This window comes from Denticeps clupeoides, chromosome 7, assembly GCF_900700375.1.
Source record: "Denticeps clupeoides chromosome 7, fDenClu1.1, whole genome shotgun sequence".
NCBI lineage: Eukaryota > Metazoa > Chordata > Actinopteri > Clupeiformes > Denticipitidae > Denticeps > Denticeps clupeoides.
In genome coordinates, this window is record NC_041713.1 from 20,637,085 (window position 1) to 20,659,646 (window position 22,562).

Here is a 22,562-nt window from a genome sequence, read left to right on the forward strand (position 1 = left end):
CGTTTATGTGCAAACTCTGTATTTTGCATAAAAAAAACCCAAATTTTCAAGTATATTATTATTGTAAAGATACACAATAATTCATTAACAGCCTTTTCCAAAAAGGAGTTTGGAATGACTAAAAACATACTGTCAGGAAAGATTTCTGGCATTAATTTACATTGTGCAATGTCCAATCTGCAAATAATGGCATCGTCAAGACAACAGCTTTCATGTGTATTAATTTAGAACAGAATCAAACAATACATTACAATACAATACAAACACACATCATTTTCCAAAACCCAAGAATCATAAGATGCAGATGAAGGCAAGTGAAAATTTGTGATGGCACGTTACCTGGGGAGAGGTGGAGTCACTGTGATTTAAAGTGATAAAGTGAAGTGATTGTCAATTGTGATACCCAGCAGCACAGCACACGGTGCACACAGTGAAATTTGTCCTCTGCATCACCCTGAGTGAGCAGTGGGCAGCCGTGACAGGCGCCCGGGGAGCAGTGTGTGGGGACGGTGCTTTGCTGAGTGGCACCTCAGTGGCACTTTGGCGGATCTGGATTCGAACCTTCTGATTATGGGGCCGCTACCTTAACTGCTAGACCACCTCTGCCCCTACAAGGCCACCTCTGACCCAATAACTCTAAATACTGTTAATAGTTAATCTTTTTTACTGGTTCTGTAAAGTGTCGAATTAAACACTGTGTGTGGATGATATAATATATAATATATAATGTGGATGTTAATTTAACACTGCCAACTCTAATGCTGACCAGAGTGCTTAACCCTTTTTCTCAAGCATGCCATGTGACTAGTGGTGGATAAAACAATTCAACGCTTTGCTCTCCTGCTTGTCGACAGAGGCAAGGGGGCAGACTGCAGGCAGACTCAAGCTGTCTCGTATGTGCAGGCTGTGTAGAACAACCACAGTGCAACCATTTGCACACTAAATGTTTTATCCGTGAGCCAGCAGGATGACTCCTCTATCTATGTTTTGCAGCTTGCTGAAACCCCGCGGGACAGGGGAAGAGTCAACTGACTCCTGCTCCCTCACTCAAGTAACTGGTTGGTTCGTAGTCTTTTAGACTAGGGTGGTCTGTGCCTCCATTCGGAATGAGTGATGACTATGATGAAGGTGTGTGTCTACCCTACCCTAACTTCCACCATGCATGGAAATTGCTGGGTTTGCGTCACTAAGCACCTGCAGCAGTGTGGAATTCTAAGGTTGAAAAAGTACTTTAGGTTGAGGCCATTGTTTCTGTGGTTTACAGAGTGCAAATTAGAATAATAGTAGGGTGCACACATTGTGCATTGTTCCTACAAAGAACATACCCCTGGAATCTCAAAGTGAAGTGATTGCAGCAGTGAAACACTGCAGGACAGCACACGGTGACACAATAAAAAATCAACATTTAACCATCACCCTTAGTAAGCAGTGGGCAGCCATGTAGACAGTGTGTTGGGATGGCGCTTTGCACAGTGGCACCTCATTGGGACCCTGGCGGGTTAGTATTTGAACCCGTAACCTTCCAGTTACCTTCCGCCTTTACCTTCAAAGCGTTTGACAGATACTGTGTGAATAAGATGTTTAGCTGGATGTTAAGCAGAATGTTCGAGAGGAATATCAGACATATTTTTGTTCTGTTGGCTGGGAAGCGCATTGCTTTTTTTTCTCAGCTGCAGTGATGCAAGCAAATGTTATCATGCTATTAGAAACGCTGCTGGAGTGAGTAATGGGAAAGAAAGAAGTGAGTAATTTGCGGGGATTACAGATTTATTTTATTGTGACCAATCTTTTCACATGAACTCACACAAGTTAGTGCTAAAGCTGCTTGTATTCAGATTAAAACATTTTAATGCACAAAAAAATTCATGAAATGTCACATAAGTTCAGGTTTATGTGTTTTCCTCCTGATGGAGGTATTCCTTTGATTTAGTTTTACCAAGTTAATCAGGCCTGAAGAACCAGAGCATCAGCAGTGGTGCTCTACACAAATTGATACCAACATTAATGATAAAAATCAGTTAGTATGTCAGCATAATATCAATATGAAGCATGATATCTAATAATATCAACGCAGCTTGCTTTGGGAAATGCTCCTTTTTATTGAAGGTGATTAACCAATTTTGCCATGATAAAAATATGTGGTGTTGAGAGTTCCGTCATTTTGATTAAATTTCCTGCATCCAAAAAATTGCATTGTAGTGTGTCATTATGGATCCAAACTGAAGAATTTTGTGTGTTCTGTATACGGTAGCACATATCCAGCCTAACATCTCTTCAACTTCACACATTAAGACCTATGTACTACACATCAACACCAACTACCAGTGGTCTGGTGCTGCTGGGGTAATGAGTAGCACAATGAAATGTCAACCATTCTAATTAATGTACAATTCCTGGGTGCTTCACTCTCCCAGAAGGCATAGACATGAATGCAAGTAATGAGTGAATTATGTAATTACACATTATGGGAATTCAAAAATGGCTGAGAAACGATTACAGTACATACTGTATATAGACGCAAAACATAAACATTTAATTAGTTGTTTGGTTTTGCATAGGCTACATGTAATTCATTAAATTACATAAATCATGGGAAAGCAGAAGAATATATATGATTATAATTTCATGTTAATTTCTTGTCAGGTGAACATAACAAAATTATTTATATAAAAATTTGACTAATATAAATACATTTCCATCACTAACCCAAATGTAAACTTCATGTCTTAGAATTACTTAGTTTTTACCTAAAAAAGATAACCTAAAACTTCAATGTACAACAGACTGTGTATTATGTCATCTGTGACTGCTGAGCTATAAAATTTCAGCCTGCTGTTTGCGCCTGGTGCCAGTTAACACATTACATATATTCCACATATAAATGCGCTCATAAAAAAAGCCTCAGGCAATTATATTGGTAGAAAACTATGAACATGTATTCTGAAATAAATAAATAAACAAACAAATAAATAAATAAATAAATAAATATATACACACACACACACACACACACACACACACACACACACATATATGTATATATGATAGCACTTAATTCATTTTAGTTTTGTTTTAAAAATAACACTTTTCTTGAAAGAAACATTTCTCAACATTATTCTACCCCAAAATAGCAACTGTTGAAAGTACTACAACACAAACACAGCTTGCCATTTTTCAAATGGCTACTCATCAAATGGCTTCACAACAGGCCCTCCCCATGATTATTTTCTGCTAAGCCTCAAACGTGTACCTCAGATCCGTACGTTAGCTGAGATTTAGAGTGTATACAAGGGCGAACATCATGACCACAGCAAGTAGTATGTTTTCCAACTCATCCAGAACATGCAATGTTACCCCACCCATTTTAACTTAACTGTATATGATCATTAGTGCTATGATCATTTACTTAATTTTCAGGTAAACTGTCAGAACTTTACAAACTTTACAGAAAGCAAGGCCTGGAGATTAAAAACTAAAATGACAGAGGGCTCACAGAGGGCTTTGATGATGCACTCCCTCCTGACATCAGTGGCATAGGTCTGATTGTGTTGGGCAGACAGAAATGTATATATATTTTTTATGAACCAGTTGTAACAATCTTTATTGACAAATTGAATTATTCATGAACTTTTTTATGAACATTAAATTAGAGAAATATGTGAAATAAAAGCATCTATGTGGTAACACCAGTGGATATTGTCAAATCTGCTCAACGTTGCATATTTTGTCTTTCTTTGAGAGGATGGAAGTACTTTCTCTTCCTAGTCTTCTTTCTCTCCTCTCTCTTATATACCCTTTATACATTTCAAGCCTTTGGTGAAGTGTAAAATATTAAAACTGTACCGGTTTGACAATTTCTATTTTTCCCCATCATACCTGTGTTATGGGTATCACACTGCTCTAAATCTTTCTTTCTTGAACTCCACCTTTCCTGCCAGACACCCTCATCAAAGGTGAAAAATGAAAGTGAAGTCATTGCCGAAATGTGTCCTCTGCTTTTAAACCATCACCCTTGGTGAGCAGTAGGCAGCCATGAAAGGCGCCCATGGAGCAGTGTGCGGGGACAGTACTATGACATCCAGTGTTTTTGCAGTATCACCTCAGCAGTTTGGGATTTGAACCAGCAACCGTCCAATTACAGGTCCATTTCCTTACCCGTATGGCCAGGTTTGTAGACTGAGCATCCAACTTGGAGATCAACTCGGGCAACAAACTGACTTTTGTGATACTCTGAAATTCAACAGTTAAATGGGAAAAAGGTGCACACAGTCAAAGTACCGGTAGTTGAAAAAAATGGCATAATTGATCAAATCTTGAATCAACTTTACTTTACAATGACTTCCCATCCCAGTTTAAATGAAATGAATAATACTACATTATAATACTAATACATTTATTCTTACTAAAAATACATTGTGTTCTTACCCATGGAAACAGAAGAAAGCCAGCCATCTGCTTTTGAAATCTGCAGTCACGGGTGCATCACAAATAACTTCTTGACTTCTTGAAATGTCATTCTTGTTGTTTTTTTTGTCTCTGCAGATTCACCGTCTGAGTAGGTATCAAAAATTGCAGCTTCAAGTGGGCTTCTGCCCCATACTGCCTGAATAAGTTCATGGACCGTGACTGGAATTCCATCTTTTTTTCTCAGAGTATAATTCTGTGCTTTATTAGAGCAGCTTTTCAACAGTCTGTAAAAAAAACTAAAACATATAAATTCATAGTCAGGTCCAAAGAGCAGTTACTATCAATGAAGCAAGCCATAATAAGGCTGAAAAAATATATTATTTTGGTAAATCTTTTAATCAATTTTGTGCTCCAACCAAGTAGTCTGCCAGAGGGTTGGTCACTAAGTCACTAATCTACTAGGTCACTAAGCTCAATCAGATCTATGACCACTCACACACACCCAACCCTATGGAATCAGACTTGTGCCAAAAATTTGATCGAACAAAAAAAAGACGTTAACATGTAAAATGAAACGTAGCAGTCTACGTTTTTGCTTACATCACGTTCTTGTTCTTTATCACTTTTGAGACTTGCAGTTACGCTGCTCATTTTTTCGGTTTCACTGCTGGCTGTTCAGTCACTCGGCCCTGTTTCACGTTTGCACTGCCTGAGGATTCAGTTGCACTTCTGGCACAGTTCTCTTGTGTGGGCGGGGCTTCGCTTCATTGGCCAACAGGTTATCCTTCAATGCTTTGGCCAGCAAGCGTCTAGTCAGCCTACATTTCACAAAGTTGAGAGTGGTAGGACTATGTCTCCAAAAGTCTCCAATAACACCAGAAAAACTGACTTGTTTGCTAGTCGCTTTTTTTGAAAAATCTCCGGCTAAGTTGGCAACTCTGAGTGTGTGGATGCATGTGGTGTCAGTGAGATATGTTAATGTCAGTGAGATATGCTCTAATATAACACCTGGCAACAAAACAAATGCCAAAGAGGACACTAACATATCTGCTCCTGTATTCTTTTCTGATTGATGGATGATAAAGGATTGAAAATATCTCCTTCCATATGTGAGATGGATTGTAATGGACACAATTGACCATGGTCTGAATAAAATCATGAGGGACCCACTTATTTTGCACACTACTGCCACATTCTGCTCTGGAGTTATAGGTGCAAGTGAACCCATTAGAATTATGTTGGCTTAACGTCATTGCTTGTTATGCTAAAACTGTAGGATTTTAGACTGTTGAACTACAAACTATGAATTTATGTAATAGAAGCTGCATGTTGAACGTAAGATAATGTAACAGACACCCAGTTTGCTGAATTTGAATTTTCAAATATTCCTTTTTCCTTTACTTCAATCAAGCAAAAACTGTCATATTTTGTCCTTGCAAAGTCACTACCCTGGTGATCCATACACACTGCCCCACCCAATAAACAAGTTAAACACTTTGATCTTCACAGTCTCATGCCTTCTCAGGCTTATCGATTCTCATCCTGTCCACCCGGCACATCTCATCTTTGCCTTATTCTCTGGGATAGCCAATCAAACACCTCTGTGTATTTGTGAAAAACTCACGTCATACTGCTGTAATACCGTGGGCTATGTGAGCTCCTTGTTGGTTTGGCGGTTGTTGATTTGGCGGACATTGTTGCGGCAGATGTTGAACCTTATTGGCTGTGCACCAGAACACAGTCTGCCGAAAACATGCAACACCACTCTAATGCTGATTCCAAACCTACCTTCCTGCCATTTTTCCGTCATGGACCACCATTGTGGTTGTAATGGTGACCGACCCCAAAATGCCTGCTGAGCATCCAGATGAGCTGATGTGAGAGGGTGACCAACGGCTTCACCAGCAGCCGGGCTTTTTGACCTTGAGCTGAGATGGCAGATTCTCCCGTCACAAAACAATGCACCATGTTACGTTTACCACACTTTCTTTCAAAAAACAACTGAGCAAAATTGAAGAAAAAAAAAAGCACAACCTATTTCAACAAAAAAAAAAAAAACAGCAATAACCAGCTCAGGACGTCTGTCAGCCGTCACGCTGCTGACTGACGTGACTTTAATGTAGGGATTGTTCCTATGTTCTTTTGCCTGCCTTACTGTGGCATGTCACAGTGATGTACAGTGACTTCAAGGCATGGCTATCAGCCCACACAGCGCTTACATTAGGGGCTGGTGTGGAGCCATCCGCTATTATAAGCTGGAGTATTTTTCTGGAAGGCCACTGACAAATAGGATGAACTAATTAGTGCAAAGCACTTCATAGCAGAGCCATCTGTGCTGCCTAGGTTAAAATAGTTGAGAGCGGCATTTCCTTCGTATTTCGCCAACTATATGCAGTGTTTGGAATCAGTGTTGCACAGTAGGAAGTAATGAATTGATGACTAAAACTGGCAGGGAGTTTAGAAGAATTAAGAATTCAGGACGCTCATCAAAGCACAGATGTCTGAAGAGACACATGATGCTCCATTTTAAATGGTACAATACCAAACCAAGCCAGGGAAGCTATGTCCAGTCATGAGATGAGTGTACTCTTGCATGCGTTTGTTTCATTCGTTCATTTATGAAAGGACTCATTACCCAGACCTGCTTCAAGAGAAAAGCCTGGGAACCATCACTCCGACCAAATATTTCAGTGCTGTTTCATCAGAGAGAATATGTATTATTCATTCATATTTAGATCAAATGAATGCATCTACACATCCTGGAACCTCCAACCACTGTCTTGTCTCTCGGGCAGACCTCTGTGTTTTGTGATCTTGTGAACACAGATGCACACACACACACACACACACACACACACACACACACACACACACAGACACAGACACGCACATACACACAGTCAACCTCTCTGGAATAGCTTATCTTAGTGAAAGCCCTAATTAAGGCTTCCTCTGGGCTTGAGTATGTAGAGCATCAAACGAGATCACATCTCCAGCGAGCCTATGGCATGGACAGAAAAAAGGAGAGGGAGAGACAGGGAAGGAGCATCTGAAAGGTAGAACAAAGGCAAGAATTTAGCTGAGGACTCTGACACAGACAGTAGGAGAAAGATTTTGGGGCTATAATTAATATGTCAGAGAGTACTATAAAGTGCAAAACCCATGCCTTTAAGTAGACTTGGAAATTGGTGCTTCTCCTGATTTTCCAGATCACTGGCTCTTTTTTTTAATGACTACTGCTAATCTGAATTCAGGAAGCTTCGTTAGAGTAAGACACGTTTCCCATTCTTTCTGTGCTTATTTACCTGCAGTATCAACATCTAAATGCAGAATGTTATTTTAAGCTTTTACACCTTTCATGACTGACTGAGGTTGTGATTAAAATCTTTGTTTTACTGAGAGCTGAACAATGAAAAGTGAGCGTGCTTCGTTTGCGGAGTAAAAAAATCTGGTGATGAGGAATTTTGGGACAATGGAGCTCTGCTCAAATCCATCCAGCCCGTACATCCAGTCTCATCAGACATGCAGATTGGATGCAGCCAGTGGCTTAGTGGAATTTGTGTGTCCATGGGTTCAGTTGGGAAATGAAACCTTTTTGACAGCCTGCTGATTAATGGTCTGCACCAGGGGGTCCAAACCTCCACAGAATTCCAAGTCCCATAGACCAGATATCTAGGAGAAGGAGACAAATGACCCTATTTTAGTCACATGCTTATTAAGACTTTGTGTCATGCATTACACATCTTAATATAGATTGGGTAAAGTGAAGGTCTAAGATTTCCAGGTATTTTCCTCTGGAGATGGTCCTTCTTTTCACGTTTGTACTAAACAAGCACACCATATATAGACACCAGCGGGCATGTTCTAAGAGCCAAATTGTAACAATGCACTTCCCTGTTCACATATGTAGTTGTAGAATGTGATACAAAAGGAATGAGCACTCAGCATCTGTAGCTGCTGTGCAAAATGCAGAATTTAAATTATAATCTAGATGCATGCCAAAGTGAACCAGTAAACCTTGAGGATGGCTTACAACTAGATTTAAGATGCACCGGTGCCCAGCAGATTCATATGATACTCTGTGCTTTAAAAAGTCATTATTTATTCATGAGGCGTATTTTGTTGTGGCTTTTTGTGGTGTGCTTTATTTCTCTGCCACTTTTCATTTGGGATAAAAAGGCTCAACAAGAGTGTGGCTATGGAAATGGATTTTTAGATTATTCAGCCATTGTATATATTCTCCTATAGAATAGCAATAGGCTTTGTCCCATGATTCTACAATGAGTACAGTATGACAATGCATCACATTTTGTTTGCACAGTTTGTTCTGTGGTGTGTTGATTCCCATTATTTGTTTTTAATTTCTCTCTTCTTATCTTTCCTAGGTTTGGATCTACATTTTGGCTCATCCAGTCTTTTCTGGGGAATAAAGTGTTGGATAGACTATGAGGAAAAACTGTGACTATTCAGCACTGTAGCAAAACAGGAAATTCTCAAACATGGGGACTGCACCAGATACCATGTCTGTTCTGAAACTGTGAAACGGGAACTGCTCTTGAACCTTTTCCTTCAAACCTTCACTGTCAGGGACAAGCCAGTGACTCGCCTCTCTTACTGTCCTTCAATCCCCACCACACTTTTTTTTCATTTGGAAAGCAGCCCTTTACCCCATCCTGCCTTACTTTCCATCATGCAGAGGAGCTGGTGTGCGCCCTTCTTTCTTCTTTTTCTTCCTGTGCATCTGGTCATCTTCTCCCTACCAGCTCCCGTCCAGGGTGACTGCTGGCTCATCGAAGGAGACAAAGGCTATGTCTGGCTTGCCATCTGCAGCCAGAACCAGCCCCCTTATGAGACCATTCCTCAACACATCAACAATACGGTACATGACCTCCGGCTCAATGAGAACAAGCTGAAGGCCATCTTCTTTACTTCCCTGAGCCGATTTACCAACCTCACTGATCTCAACCTTACTAAGAACGAGATCTCTTATATTGAAGATGGGGCTTTTGCTGGACAGGCCAACCTGCAGGTGCTGCAGCTAGGCTACAACAAGCTGACCAACATCACAGAGGGAATGCTGAGAGGCTTGGGCCGGATGCAATGTTTGTTTCTGCAGCACAACCTCATTGAAGTCATCACAGCTAATGCCTTTTGGGAATGCCCAAGTCTCAGCAGCCTTGACCTGTCATCTAATAAGCTAACTCGACTGGACCCTTCTACCTTCACTGTGTTGGGGCGGCTCGTGGTCTGTGAGCTGGCAGGGAACCCGTTCCACTGCGGTTGTGAGCTCTACAGTTTCCTCACGTGGTTGGAAGCTTTCAACAATGTCACGCATACATATGACCGGCTACAGTGTGAAACGCCTCGTGAGCTTTTTGGTTTCCCATTGCTGAGTCCGTTGGCTGGCCATGGTCGCAATGCAAGAACATTTCTGTCCACTATGTGCCGGGACGGGGTGTTTATATCTGGGATGACGTCGCATCCTCCCGATTCAGATTTTTCTGGCGATAGGACAGCTAGTTTTGACAATGTTGTCTTGTATAATCAGCCAACCTCATCCTCCTCTATGGAAAACACATTCAGCCCGAGTCTCAAGCTTCGGCACGTATCTTTTTCTTCGGCATCACTCTTAGTCCAGATCCCAAAGCCTTACAGCAAGATGTACATCCTTGTGCAGTACAATCACACTTATGTGTCAGATATCATGAACCTCAACAAGAAGAAGGAGCTGATTACCCTCAACAAGCTTAAGTCACACACCAACTACACATTTTGTGTGGCATCCATACGCAACTCGCAGCGCTACAACCACACCTGCTTGAACTTTGCCACACCAGTGCCTGAGAACGTTCTCCCTACACCTTCAACCACAACCCACTACATCATGACCATTGTAGGCTGCCTGTTTGGGATGCTAATTGTTCTCGGGCTGGTGTATTATTGCCTTCGTAGGCGACGAATGCTAGAGGAGCAAGAGAAGTCTATCTGTGTCAAAAAAACTATTCTTGAGATGAGGTACGGTCCGGAAGCAGCTGCAGCTGCCACTAATGAGCCCTCAGCAGTACAGAAGCTCCATGAACAAGCCCACCACCAGCATCACCACAGCAAGTTGCCCATGTCATCTTCCTCTAGCTCAGGCATGCTCCACGGCTCAGCCAACACCAGCTCCTCTCGCCTCTCATCCATCCCCCAGGTCGAGAAGATGGCAACAGCTTTTTCAGAGGCATTGGCCAGCAACAAAGGAAATTATATGGATGTGAGGACGTCAGGGGGAGTGGATGACAGGGGCCGGGATGGAGGACTGAGGGAGCAGGACCTCCGTGAAGAAAATGGGAGTGACATGGGGGACGAGTCGGATGACGACGGTCGAGGGTCCAACTCTGAGATCTCTACCATTGCCATGGAGGTTGACAAGGTCAACCAGATCATCAACAACTGCATCGATGCTCTTAAAATGGATTCCGCTGCTGTCACTACAGCCTCAGCTACTATGGTGACAGTAAACCCCACCTCCCCTCCACCCTCATTAACCTCTGCTCTGACCAGAGGTCTCATCCCACTGTCCCCTGGTTTGATCGAGAACTGCCAGGTCCTCCCATCCCCCAAAATTCCTCCTCCTCCCCCTCTACCCTTCACTGCCCCATTGTCAGAGAGGCCTGGCATCACCGGGGGAGGTTTTGTATCACCTCCTTACCGCCCGCCTCCTCCTGCCACAGCTGTACGGCCAATTCAGAGACAGATGAGCGCAGATGCGGCGGTGATAGTCGGCTCTGGAAAAAAACACTGCGGCCCCTCCTCTGGAGGACACAGTAAAACTGGCCGGGTTTACAGCTTGGATGTCCCCGAGCCCCGCAGCCCGGACCAGTGCCAGTACACAGATAAGGGTAGCCCCATTGGGTGCGGGGAGCCCCTGGAGAGACTGCCTCTGGTGGGGTCTGGGAGTGGAAGCGGAGGCGGCGGTGGCTGTAGCATTGACGGAGGCACTGTGGATGGCATGGTTATGCAGCAACACCTAGAGGTGCACCCGGACTATCACTGCTCAGAGCACCGCCACTCCGTCCCAGCTCTCTACTACGAGGGCTCCCATGACTCCCCTGCACAGAAGGCATCTTTCCTCAAGCCCCTCACACGTTCCAAGAGGGATGCTGCCTCCTACTCTCAGCTCTCACCACGCCACCAGAATTACTCAGGCTACTCGTCCAGCCCTGAGTACTCCTCAGAGAACACCCTCCGCATTTGGGAGCGGTTTCGGCCCTACAGGAAGGGCCCGCGTGACGAGTCGTGCTATGTCACTGCCGGAAATGCTCTACGCAAGAAAGTCCAGTTTGCCAAGGGAGAAGACCTTCATGACATCCTTGACTATTGGAAAGGGGTTTCTGCACAGCAAAAGCTGTGAGATATGGTGTGTGGGGCAGATAAAGCAGGCTTTTTCCATATGTCTGGTAAGCCACTGGAGCCATAGCTAACGAAAATGTGGTTCAGAAGAAGTCAGGTCTATACAAAAGTTTTTTAAAAAAAAACAAACAAACAAACAAAAATGGGTATAGTTTGGCGAGTTAGTTTGCATAAAGCATAATTAACAATCAAATGGTCTGATGTTGCAGTTCAACCCAGGTCGTGGCTTTTCGGTAGCATAAATAAATGTTTATCTAGAGAGTCAGAAGCAGAGACCAACTCTCACTTTGACCTGATTTAGTGATCAAGTTCCAGGGAACACAATGCTTACTGATATCATGTTTATTGCATATTAATTGGAATCCTTCCACCTGTATTTAGCTGGACAAAAGCAGAGAGATTGTTTTGCCTTAAAGAAAAAAAAAAAAAAAGCAGTGCTCTCCCACACACTTTGTGTGGCATGTAGGACACTGCTGTCATTGCCAGCAATGTCTGTTTGTGTCTTCCTCCGGCATTTCAGAGATGCTATAGAGCAGTTGAATTTTGGTTTCAAAAACCATTTAGTTAAAAGAGACACACAATGGAAGAACGGGACACATGCATGTTAATTCAATTAGTAATGGTAACCCCTACAAGCAGCATGTGGTTGCAATGAAAGATCCCTCTTTCAACCACATAATACAAATTCCAAGGACATGTCAGAATTAATTGGAAGAACTGAAGAACTGAAATTCGCATTAAGTCTTCATATGCAACAAAAAAGCTTTTGAAGTACAACGTCCCATGTAGTCCGACATAGTTTTTGCTTATTTACTGCTTTCTAAGCTTATTGTCTTCAGAAATGTGCACATTAATATATTTTTTAAATTTAAACAGAGGGAGACATTTGAATAGATTATTCTTATTGTGGAGATAAATTTAATTAACTCCATTGCTTTTATTTTAGCAATGCAGTATAATTAGCAGCGAGTAATAAAGGTGTCTTTGGAACTGTGGAGTTTACTGTGGAGGTGTATATCTCTAACTACAGTTGTAAATTTGAAACGGGATTTTGAATCAGCCCATATTAATTTGAGAGAAATTCTGTTAAATTGAAATCAATGCTTCATGTAGACCAGTCAGTAAATTTCTTAGTTTTGCTTTCTACTAAATCCTTCCCGTTAATTAATTTATTAATCTAAGAATAGTAGCCTAGAGAATACAGAGCAAATCTATTCTTCTGGAAAGCAGACACAATGCACAATTGTTCAGAACTCAGTGGGCTGTGATTTAATTGCTTGCATTTCTTTCAATGGTGTGGTTATTATCCAATCCCTATAACCAAATGTTGACTAATTCGGTATTGGATGTAGAAGCACCGTTGGCTGTGCTTTATACGATGGAGTGCAGTGTTTGCTAATGTCTTCTGGAGTGACAGAAATAAACAGATCGAGAACTGACTGCTTGCGAGTTATCTGTATTTAGACTGTGTAATTATTCTGACTTCCACAAGACGTTTTTAGCAGTGACTGACAGCTCTCAGTCTAGGGACTGCTGCTGTAATTCAAGCATTCTGATGGGTGAACTAGTGATTGTGACATTAGCGAACACATCCTATATCTTTCATAATGAAAAAGGGCAAATATGACCCTTTGCAGTGCCATGTAAAGCTACCCGTTCTTCATTACTTTTTCATTTGTTATTTTTCATCTAAATTGATCTCTGTTGAAAATTATGTGAGCACCACAACAAATTTAAAAGCAAATATTCACAGCAGTTGGTTTTACCATCATTGGCACCTCCTGCAGGATGTATAATAAATCTCTGGTTTGCAATTCTGGAACTTGATCATCTGATGTGGGAAGTTGGCCTCTACTTTCAAAGTCAACTACATGAACCCATACAATGAACCTAAAATTTAACCTTGGGTTTGAAATCTGCCATCGTCCCCTGAATTTGGCAATGGCAACAGAATTTTATCAACAGTATTTCTGAAGCATGCTTTTTTGTACCACCTACTGATGTACTAATGATTACAGCGTGTTGACCAAATGCCTTGTGTCTGCATATACACATGAAATATGAATAATATAATTATTTTACGCAGACAGGCTTAGGTCTTAGTGGGGCTTGTTGGTCTTGTTTTTTGATGTTTTGGTGGGATATTGGCTCCAGAAGTTCCAGGCCTGAGGGCATGTGAAAAACTGTACATTTTGGACAACTGCAGTTTACATTGAGATCAGATATACACGCAGCATATAATACATGGTGTTACAGAATGAAGTGACAAAGGGAACAATGGAGAGGGACAATTAATGGAAGTTTACTGTGACAAACCCTAAACAATCATGGACAACCTCCACACATATACACACCAGTGACTTCTTTTTTTAACAATGTGTTCATACAATGATCAAAAAGCTGTTTTGTGACAAAAAAAAAAAAAAAGGTAAAAATTTTACATTTATTTTATCATCTTCTCTGTAAGTCCATTTGAAATCTTGCTAATGAAAAGAGCTTTGGAGTTGAATATAGTTGATCGGGGTGGGATTTTAATATGTTCATTGATCCATTGTTTATCTTGAGTGAATAATTTTTTTTGTTCTTGGAGGAAAAAAGACTGCCACTCTATCAAGTGCTCTCCTCTTTAAGGACTGTTTTGACTGAATAAAGCTGTGCACTCTTTTAAGTGCTGTTAGTCAGGTGACCCCCCTGGTAGCTCAATGATTAAATTATTTTTTTCATTTTTATTTGCTGCACTCATTACATTGTTTTCATAGCCCATGTGTTACATGCTGTATTTTTTTGTTCTGTGGATCGTGTACATACTGACTAAAACCCAATACAGTGAAGCGGTGGCCATTCTGGAAGCTCATGAAGGCAGGCAGTGATAGGCGTCACATTATGGGACCTGCGCTGGGACCAGTGTGTGACGGTAGTTTAACATGTTATTAAATCTCAAAATTTGTGCCTTTGTTTAGAACATTATGAAAGTGACACAACGCATCTACAGGGGGCAATAAATAATATTCCCGTTTATTAACACTAGTTGAGGATGAAAGATGGCAACAATATTACAAGATGCTGAAAATGGATTACACTTCCATGAGAGTTTATTATAAGCTCTTTATCCTGTTAGAATCTTTGAGGAAGAAAGACTTCTGTGTCTAAATCATTATTGCATGGTAGAGTCTATGTCCTTATTGCATGGTTACTCTTTTGGTAGGTTTCTTCTGTTATTGATAATAATTATTAAGATTTATAAATTTATGAAAAAAAAGTGAATTAGTCTTGTGACTAGACGTCGGGTGGACTGTTTACCATTTAACATTCCTGCGAAATGCATTTATGAAGCTTCCAACAGCAGCCAATCTCTCTAAGCCAGGGGAAGGTCTAGCCTGAGTGTTTGAAGCCCTGTTTTCTCTTCGCTCACTTTGTTCTCATCAAGAGCTCGAGTAATTAAATAAATAAGTCCCACAACAAATAAAAAAACACACAAAGAAAAATGTTTCTTATGTCAGTGCCTGATGAGGCTTTTAAGTCTTTATTTCCCCTCACTGAGTTCAGACGGATGTTGTGAACGCGCACATGTCGCATCCGTCTCGGCAGAATTCTGAAATGTGTTCACTTGGCTGAAAACAGGGAGCCAACATGAAAGAGGCCAGGCCTGAGAATCACACGCGCCAGCCCTTCGAGCTGAGGCCTGGGATGAGAGAGCGATAACAGAACATTTTCACAGAAAGAATATGGAAGAAATAAATGCATATAAATTCTCAAACGTGCAGTAACCGTCAAATATAAGGCTGTAGATCATGGCCAACAAAATTCACCTCCCACTGCTCTCTCCAAATTATTACAACCTATGGTGGCCATCAGGTGCCAGTGGGTGCTAGCTGGTAGTTTTTCTGGATACTCACACTATTCTATTAGCAAAACGAATCTGAACACACACACACACACACACACACTACATTCGATTTTTGAAAGCAGATCCCTCAGAATTACTCTTTTTTAACTTTCAGTAAATGAGTCCGAAGAGACTCATCAAATGAAGGAAGAAGGAAATAGAGAACAAACTTAATTTAATCTGCCAAACGAAAGACTTAAGAGTGGCCAGGGAAAGAAGCGTGGGAAAATAGGTTATCAGTAGGAAGAAAGAGCTCTCAGAATTGCAGAAGTTTCATCAATAGTGTCCTATCTGCTGTCATCGGCTGAGTCTCAAGTGACAGGCCTGTCTGTGTTTATCATCCCAATCTCAATTAACTGTCGGCACCCGATGTCTGAGTTTGCCCTAATAATAACGCTTCAGAAGCCTCCAAACCCTGTTAGGGAATAACGTTGTATGGACTCTGAACTCCTCGTTTATGTTGCTTGTATGCAGATTTTGTGACATACTGATGAACATGCCACATCCGGGTTGAGGGCAGCTCGGTCAAATGTTGCTTCAGTACGTGTTAACAAGATAAAACTGGTCTGTCTGATTTAGTGTCAGTTTTTTATTGACCGGGCACAAGGAATTACTTTTTTTTCCATCTGTGGTTTTTACTGCAACCGCACTGCTAAAGCAGATCATAAGTTAGACCACCGGATCCGTGTGACTTACCTCCTGCTTGTTATTACCTCTCCGTTTCATTTCTAGTCCCTCTGGGAGCACAGGCCTGTTCACAATGAGCCCCTTGCCTGATTCACTGTCCCATAATAGAGCAGGACGAGCAGGAGGACGAGGGGATGAGCATGATCCCCCTCTGGTTCATGCAAAATTAGCTGCGTCCTGTCACCTGTGAGGCTTGAACATTGCCAACAGAACACACAAACTCAATTTGATCAATTCATCCCAGTCGCCCCTGCCAGGCACCTTCAAGCCCATTCTTGATGAGGAGAGCACTGCCAGAGCCTTAAACAAGACTGAATTTTTAAAGATTCTTTTTTTTTTTCTCCCACCCTGAGATGCTACTTACTTCAGATGGTTGGGTTCCTGTTCCAAAGAGGTGGAAAGAATAATCACTTAATGAGAACCTGTGAATTTTGTATACTAAAAAAAAAAGACAATGGATGTTTTCTACCGAGCTTGATCTTTAGGTGTTTCTTTCTGTATGGGGGGTGGGGATGTGGGTCACAGGGGTCGTTATTTTGGATGTTTATGGGCTAATGCAGTGATTCATGTCATGGAAGACAAAGGGTGTCCACAAAGAAATAAAAATGTTATATTTGCATGATATCCTGTATTTTTGGGAGAAGAACTATTATTGTGTATATTGAGTGGATGTATGTTCAAAAGCAAACAAAAAAAGACATTGAAATACTTGTCTGAACGTATTCTTTTTAAAGGGTTAGACATAAATATATATATATATACATCTATATATCTATATATAAAACATATTTGAAATATACCTTTGTTTATTTTTTCCTGGTTGTGACTCATCCTCTAGTCGTTGTATTTCATGCAGTTTGGTTATTGCAGACTGAAATGATTTGAACGTACAATATTTGGACCAAATATTAAAGTGAATGGCATAGATTGCAACAACTCTACTTCCTGCTAATCATACTGTCTGTGTATGTGTTTAATATAAGTTCATATAACTCCTTTAATATACGTTCTAATAACTCCATAACTCCTGCATGTTTATGTTCAAAGATGCTCCATTGCCGAGGAGGGTTTGGCCTCTTCCTCTGTGCCTGATTTTGGTAATATGCTGACACTGCAGCCTTTCAGGTTCCTGGGTGGATTCCGCAATCTTGCAGGTGTCCCAAGGACTCCCTCCTCTCCAGCCAATCAGAATCATTTGTTTGTGGCAGCCCTTCAGATTTGTTTGAAGAACACTGGGAATTAATGTGAGCTAAGGCTGGGATTGGTCTGGCATTCCAAGCATGTACTGAGGTGAAATTGTAGGGCCGGAAAGTGCACCTCTAAAACTAATAAGTCCCTGTGGGTTTGGCCTAGCATCTCACTTCATTAAAGTGCCAAAATGGCTGCAATCAATTTGCCCAGGATTTAAAAGAGCTATTTCTGGTAAAAATAATAAAAAAAAAAAACAGCAGCTGATGTCTGGGGGCTATGAGCAATTTCATGTCACAGATGCTTTTAAGTTCAATTGCGCCCAATTTTTTAGAAACATTTTGATGGACCCTGTCAGTGATTTTATTAAGAGCGAATTTTGCCTGTTCATCACATTGTGCTTCACATCTTGCTCAAATGCAAATTTTGACCTGAATACTGTAACATTAACATGCGCCATTCAATAAAACAGTCTGTTTCAAATTCAGTCAGATTACAGCATATTGATGTGCCTGCAGATATTGTTGAGCCTTATTCAGGAGGTAATGTAAGGCTACCACTGCAACCAGGCCTGTTCCCGTGTGGAAATGTGGAGCTTAATGTGAATATACAACCATAATACTAAAATGCAAATCATTTGGTCTGATAAATCATGCCTATATAGACTGGTAGTTGAGCTTAATCCAAAACTTCCAGAAGAAAAATGCTGACTTTATATATGGCTTTCTGAAAAAAATTATCTTCGCCAACAGCTATTAAAAGTGCCAGACAATATGTTCTCACACAAATAATTAAGGGTGTGAAGCCTTAAGGGCAAAAGCACACATAATGGCTGAACAAGGCAACAACTATATTCATATGTTCTCATAGATAATGTGAAGGATTTGCAACTGTTCTTCTACTGTATTCATGAAGAGCAACAGTTTACCTTTTTTGGCAGAAACAGGTGTTCCGAATGAGTAAAGACAGAAGGACTATGTTCTACGTGTTGAGTCAGTATGATGTAATGTATAAATAAGCATTATGTATTATCTGAGCTGCTTTTAATATCATGTCCTCACCTTGCTGGGCCACTGGGACCGACAGCAGCAGGTCCATAAGTCCATCACGGTCTTTCAACATGGGGTTCCGTCCTGATCAATTGTTTCTATGCCATTTGTTTGACCTTGTCTATCTGACATGGGTTTGTGTGTGCCATCAGTAGTGAACTGAAGTGAAGTAAAATGATTGTCACATGTGATACACAGCAGCACAGCACATGGTGCACACAGTGAAATTTGTCCTCTGCATTTAACCCATCACCCTGAGTGAGCAGTGGGCAGCCATGACAGGCGCCCGGGGAGCAGTGTGTGGGGACGGTGCTTTGAACAAGTACTTTACCCCATCGTTTTGGGAGTTGTTTCAGCACTTGGTTTTATTGTCTCTAACGCTGTGGGGATTTACTGTGTGTAAGGGGGAAAGAGCCACATGCTTTCCCTGCTAACTGCCTTAATCTACCAAAACACCTAGTAAGCAGTGGGCAGCCATGAAAGGCGCCCGGGGAGCAGTGTGTGGGGACGGTGTTTTGCTCAGTGGCACCTTGGCAGATCGGGATTCGAACCGGCAATCTTCTGATTCCTAAAAAGGCTAAGCCACCAGTTATTTGCCCCTGGTTTATTGTAGTGTGATTTATTGTAATTATTTATTGTAATTATTAAAACATTTATTATAAACATTTATGTTTATTAGTAGTGGCGATAGTAGCAGAAGGATAACCAATACTTTGTCAACCTGCCATCCTGTCTGCATTTTGAACACAAGGAACACAATTTGACACCAAAGTATGCTGGTATTAAAAAATAACAAAAGAAATTGCCAATTGCTTTAAACGAATCTGTGCCAATTAGTTTCCTTAATATATTGACAGTACTCAAGTTGAGGGGGATGAGGAGGGATGTCACCCTACCAGAAATAAAAGGTCATCATCATTCCTTTTCTAAAATGGACATCCTTCCATCCCTTGTGCTATTTTATGAATGAATGCATTGGTCTATTGAATAAAAATACCGTGAGCGAGATTGTGTGCGGGAATAATGCACCTGCCAACTTCACTTAGTAAGGTGACGGCAGGTGACGGCAGGTGACTTGTTTGTATTAATGAGTCTTAATGGTGTAATGGAGAGTTGTAGGAGTGACATTGGCATCAGTCAATTGGTGTGCAGTGGCCGTCAAGTATTAATAGTTCCTGAGAAGCGCAAGCTGATGTGTGCTTTTGTGACGAGCCGCCACCCCTGACATTGGTCCTGAGTTCTACACCATGCAAAGTTAAACATCATTCCGGTCATGTGGTCAATCCTCACTGCTTAATTAAATCGAAACAGCACTGATTATTTTGTATTTACATATAAAGACACAGTCTCAGACACAGTCAACCATACTAAAGATATACATTTATACATCTAAAGCATTTCTCATACGCCCTTTTCCAGAGAGGCTTACAATCAGTAGTGACAGGGACAGTCCCCCTGGGGACACTCAGGGTTAAGTGTCTTGCTCAGGGACACAATGGTGGTAACATTGACAGTGACATTGTGGACTTCTGACTCATTGGCAAGGTGTTAAAAACTAGGCTGCTACCGCCATCTCTCCGCTGACGGTCAGTGCCCGCTCTTAGGGTGGTAGTAGCCTAGTGGGTAACACACTCACCTGTGAACCAGAAGACCCAGGTTCAAACCCCACTTACTACCATTGTGTCCCTGAGAAAGACACTTAACCCTAAGTTGCTCCAGGGGAGGACTGTCCCCTGTAACTACTGATTGTAAGTCTGGATAAGGGCGTCTGATAAATGCCGTAAATGTAAATGTAGAAGAATCTTCGGTTGATAAATCATGTTCTGCTGTGTGGGATTCTGTGAATGGAGTAAAGCAGCTGCTGCACTACTGTAGGCTGAGGGTGAATGAGAGTTTAATGTAAGGGTGTGTCTCTGTTCTCACCCTGTAGTACTGCGGCACTCCAGCGGACCACCTGGCCATATTACTGGCCGTAAAGTCTTGCATAAAGTCAGCAAGGCCTTGTTTAAGCCATCATAGATAAATCATCTTATGCACTGTAAAATGCAATACTATAAATAAATAATCTGCCAATGAGGCAATCAAATTTTGCTTGGTAAAAATTGCTGAAGCAAAATACTAATGGGTTTTTTTTGCAGTACAGGCACTTGCATTCATGGCTAACTGACAGAGAAGACTTTTTCTTGCATCACAGCCAAATAATTTGCTGGCAGGGCATCTGATGAACAACTTAAGTTGTCCTCCGGGCAAATTTGTAACTGTTCCTGTTGATGTCCAGTTTTATCATTGTCTAACAGTAGAAATGGGCATTTTCAAAGCTGTTTTTATAACCTTTTCCTGATTTATGGAGGCCAGCACACTTTTCTATTTATCTCTTGTCAATTGATGCACAAGTGATTTTTTTTATATTTAACCAAGATACTAATTTATGGATTATATTTTAAACAAACTCCAATGAACTAAAAATGTACAATTTGCATTCAGTGGCACATCCACATTCAACATATACATTTCCTGTGGATGTATTTGTTTCTCTAAAAGCAATGTAAGATGAAGCTGTTTTACTAAAGGTGGATGTTTTCATAACACATTTTACTAAATTACTGTATTAACAGGGTGACAATGTTTGAGGTCACAGTAAATTCAGATGGGTTGCCAGTTGACCCGCTCAACACCCCTTTGTTTAAAAAAAAGGGAACACTTAAACAACACAATGGAACTCCAAGTTAATCACACTTCAGTCCACTTAGGAAGCAACACTGACAATCAATTTCACGTGCAGTTCTGCAAATGGAATAGACAACATATGGAAATTATAGGCAACTAGCAAGACGTCCCCAATAAAGGCGCGGTTCTGCAGGTGGTGACCACAGACCACTTCTCAGTTCTTATGCTTTCTGGCTAATGTTTTGATCACTTTTGAACTCTGGTGGTGCTTTGAGACGGACTTTACAACCCACACATGTGGCTCAGGTAGTGCAGCTCATCCAGGATGGCACATATCTGCTGTATCTGTTGCGTAGTGTCCAGAGCATGGAGGCACTACCAGGAGACAGGCCCGTACATCAAGAGACGTGCAGGAGGCCGCAGGACGGCAACAACTCGCTTTAATTTTGAGTGTGACTCCAAATCCTCCATGGGTTGATAATTGATTTCCATTGATAACCTTTGTGTGCCTTTGTTGTCAGCACATTCAACTATGTAAAGAACAGAGCAAAGTATTTAATAAAAAATATTTCATTCATTCATATCTAGGGCAGTAGTAGCAGTTCATTTGTGATAAAAGCAGACATGGAAAAAAATGTTAACATTTATTGGATAAGTGCAAGTGTAGTTTTCATGATGGCTGTTCTCAGCCTTGTTGACGGAGGTCCCCCTGACAGGATGTTTTCCTTTATTAAATCATGCAATGATGCATGAGAGAGGATGAAAGCACAGAATGTAAACATTCTGTCAGGGGGTTCTCCAGAGAGCATTTAGGAAATGGATGGGTTCAGGAAAGAAGCCGTGCTGTCAGCAGCGCACGGCGGGGAAAAGAAGGATGCATTCGCCCGACTCACAACGGGTTTTAATGAAATAAACGGCAAAAAGACACGGACATGTACACACGAACCGCGGGCGAAATTACGGATGACGGGGCGAGGGTGGGACACAGCAAGGATACTGATCATAGCAGCAGAAAACAATTAAGGTAATCAGTGGAAACCGGAAACTTCCGGTTAGGAACGAGACAGGTGCAGATGTCATTGTTGGAACTGTGATGACACTGTGGTGGAGTGATGGTTGATTGGACGTGTCACGTCTTTTAAAATGGTCAATGAACAATGAGAGAGTATTGGTTTAATGTTAACTTGACAGTGATTGAGTTGATTTTAATGTGATATATTGAGTGTCTTAAGAAAGGACAATCACTGCTGGCCTTTTTTGGTGATGGATGTGATGGACCAATT

At 41.4% G+C, this 22,562-nt stretch overlaps 1 protein-coding gene across 3 annotated transcripts in view; it reads left to right on the plus strand.

Moving 5' to 3' along the window:
- Positions 1 to 17,820, plus strand: part of elfn2b (extracellular leucine-rich repeat and fibronectin type III domain containing 2b) — a 73,858-nt gene extending 56,038 nt beyond the window's left edge. For all 3 annotated transcript variants that reach the window (XM_028985198.1, XM_028985201.1, XM_028985199.1), the window contains one exon: positions 8,793 to 17,820. In XM_028985198.1, the coding sequence (XP_028841031.1) occupies positions 9,098 to 11,803 (2,706 nt within the window). In that variant the 5' untranslated portion in view covers positions 8,793 to 9,097 and the 3' untranslated portion in view covers positions 11,804 to 17,820. The remainder of the gene's footprint in view (positions 1 to 8,792) is intronic.
- The last annotated feature ends 4,742 nt before the right edge of the window (positions 17,821 to 22,562 follow it).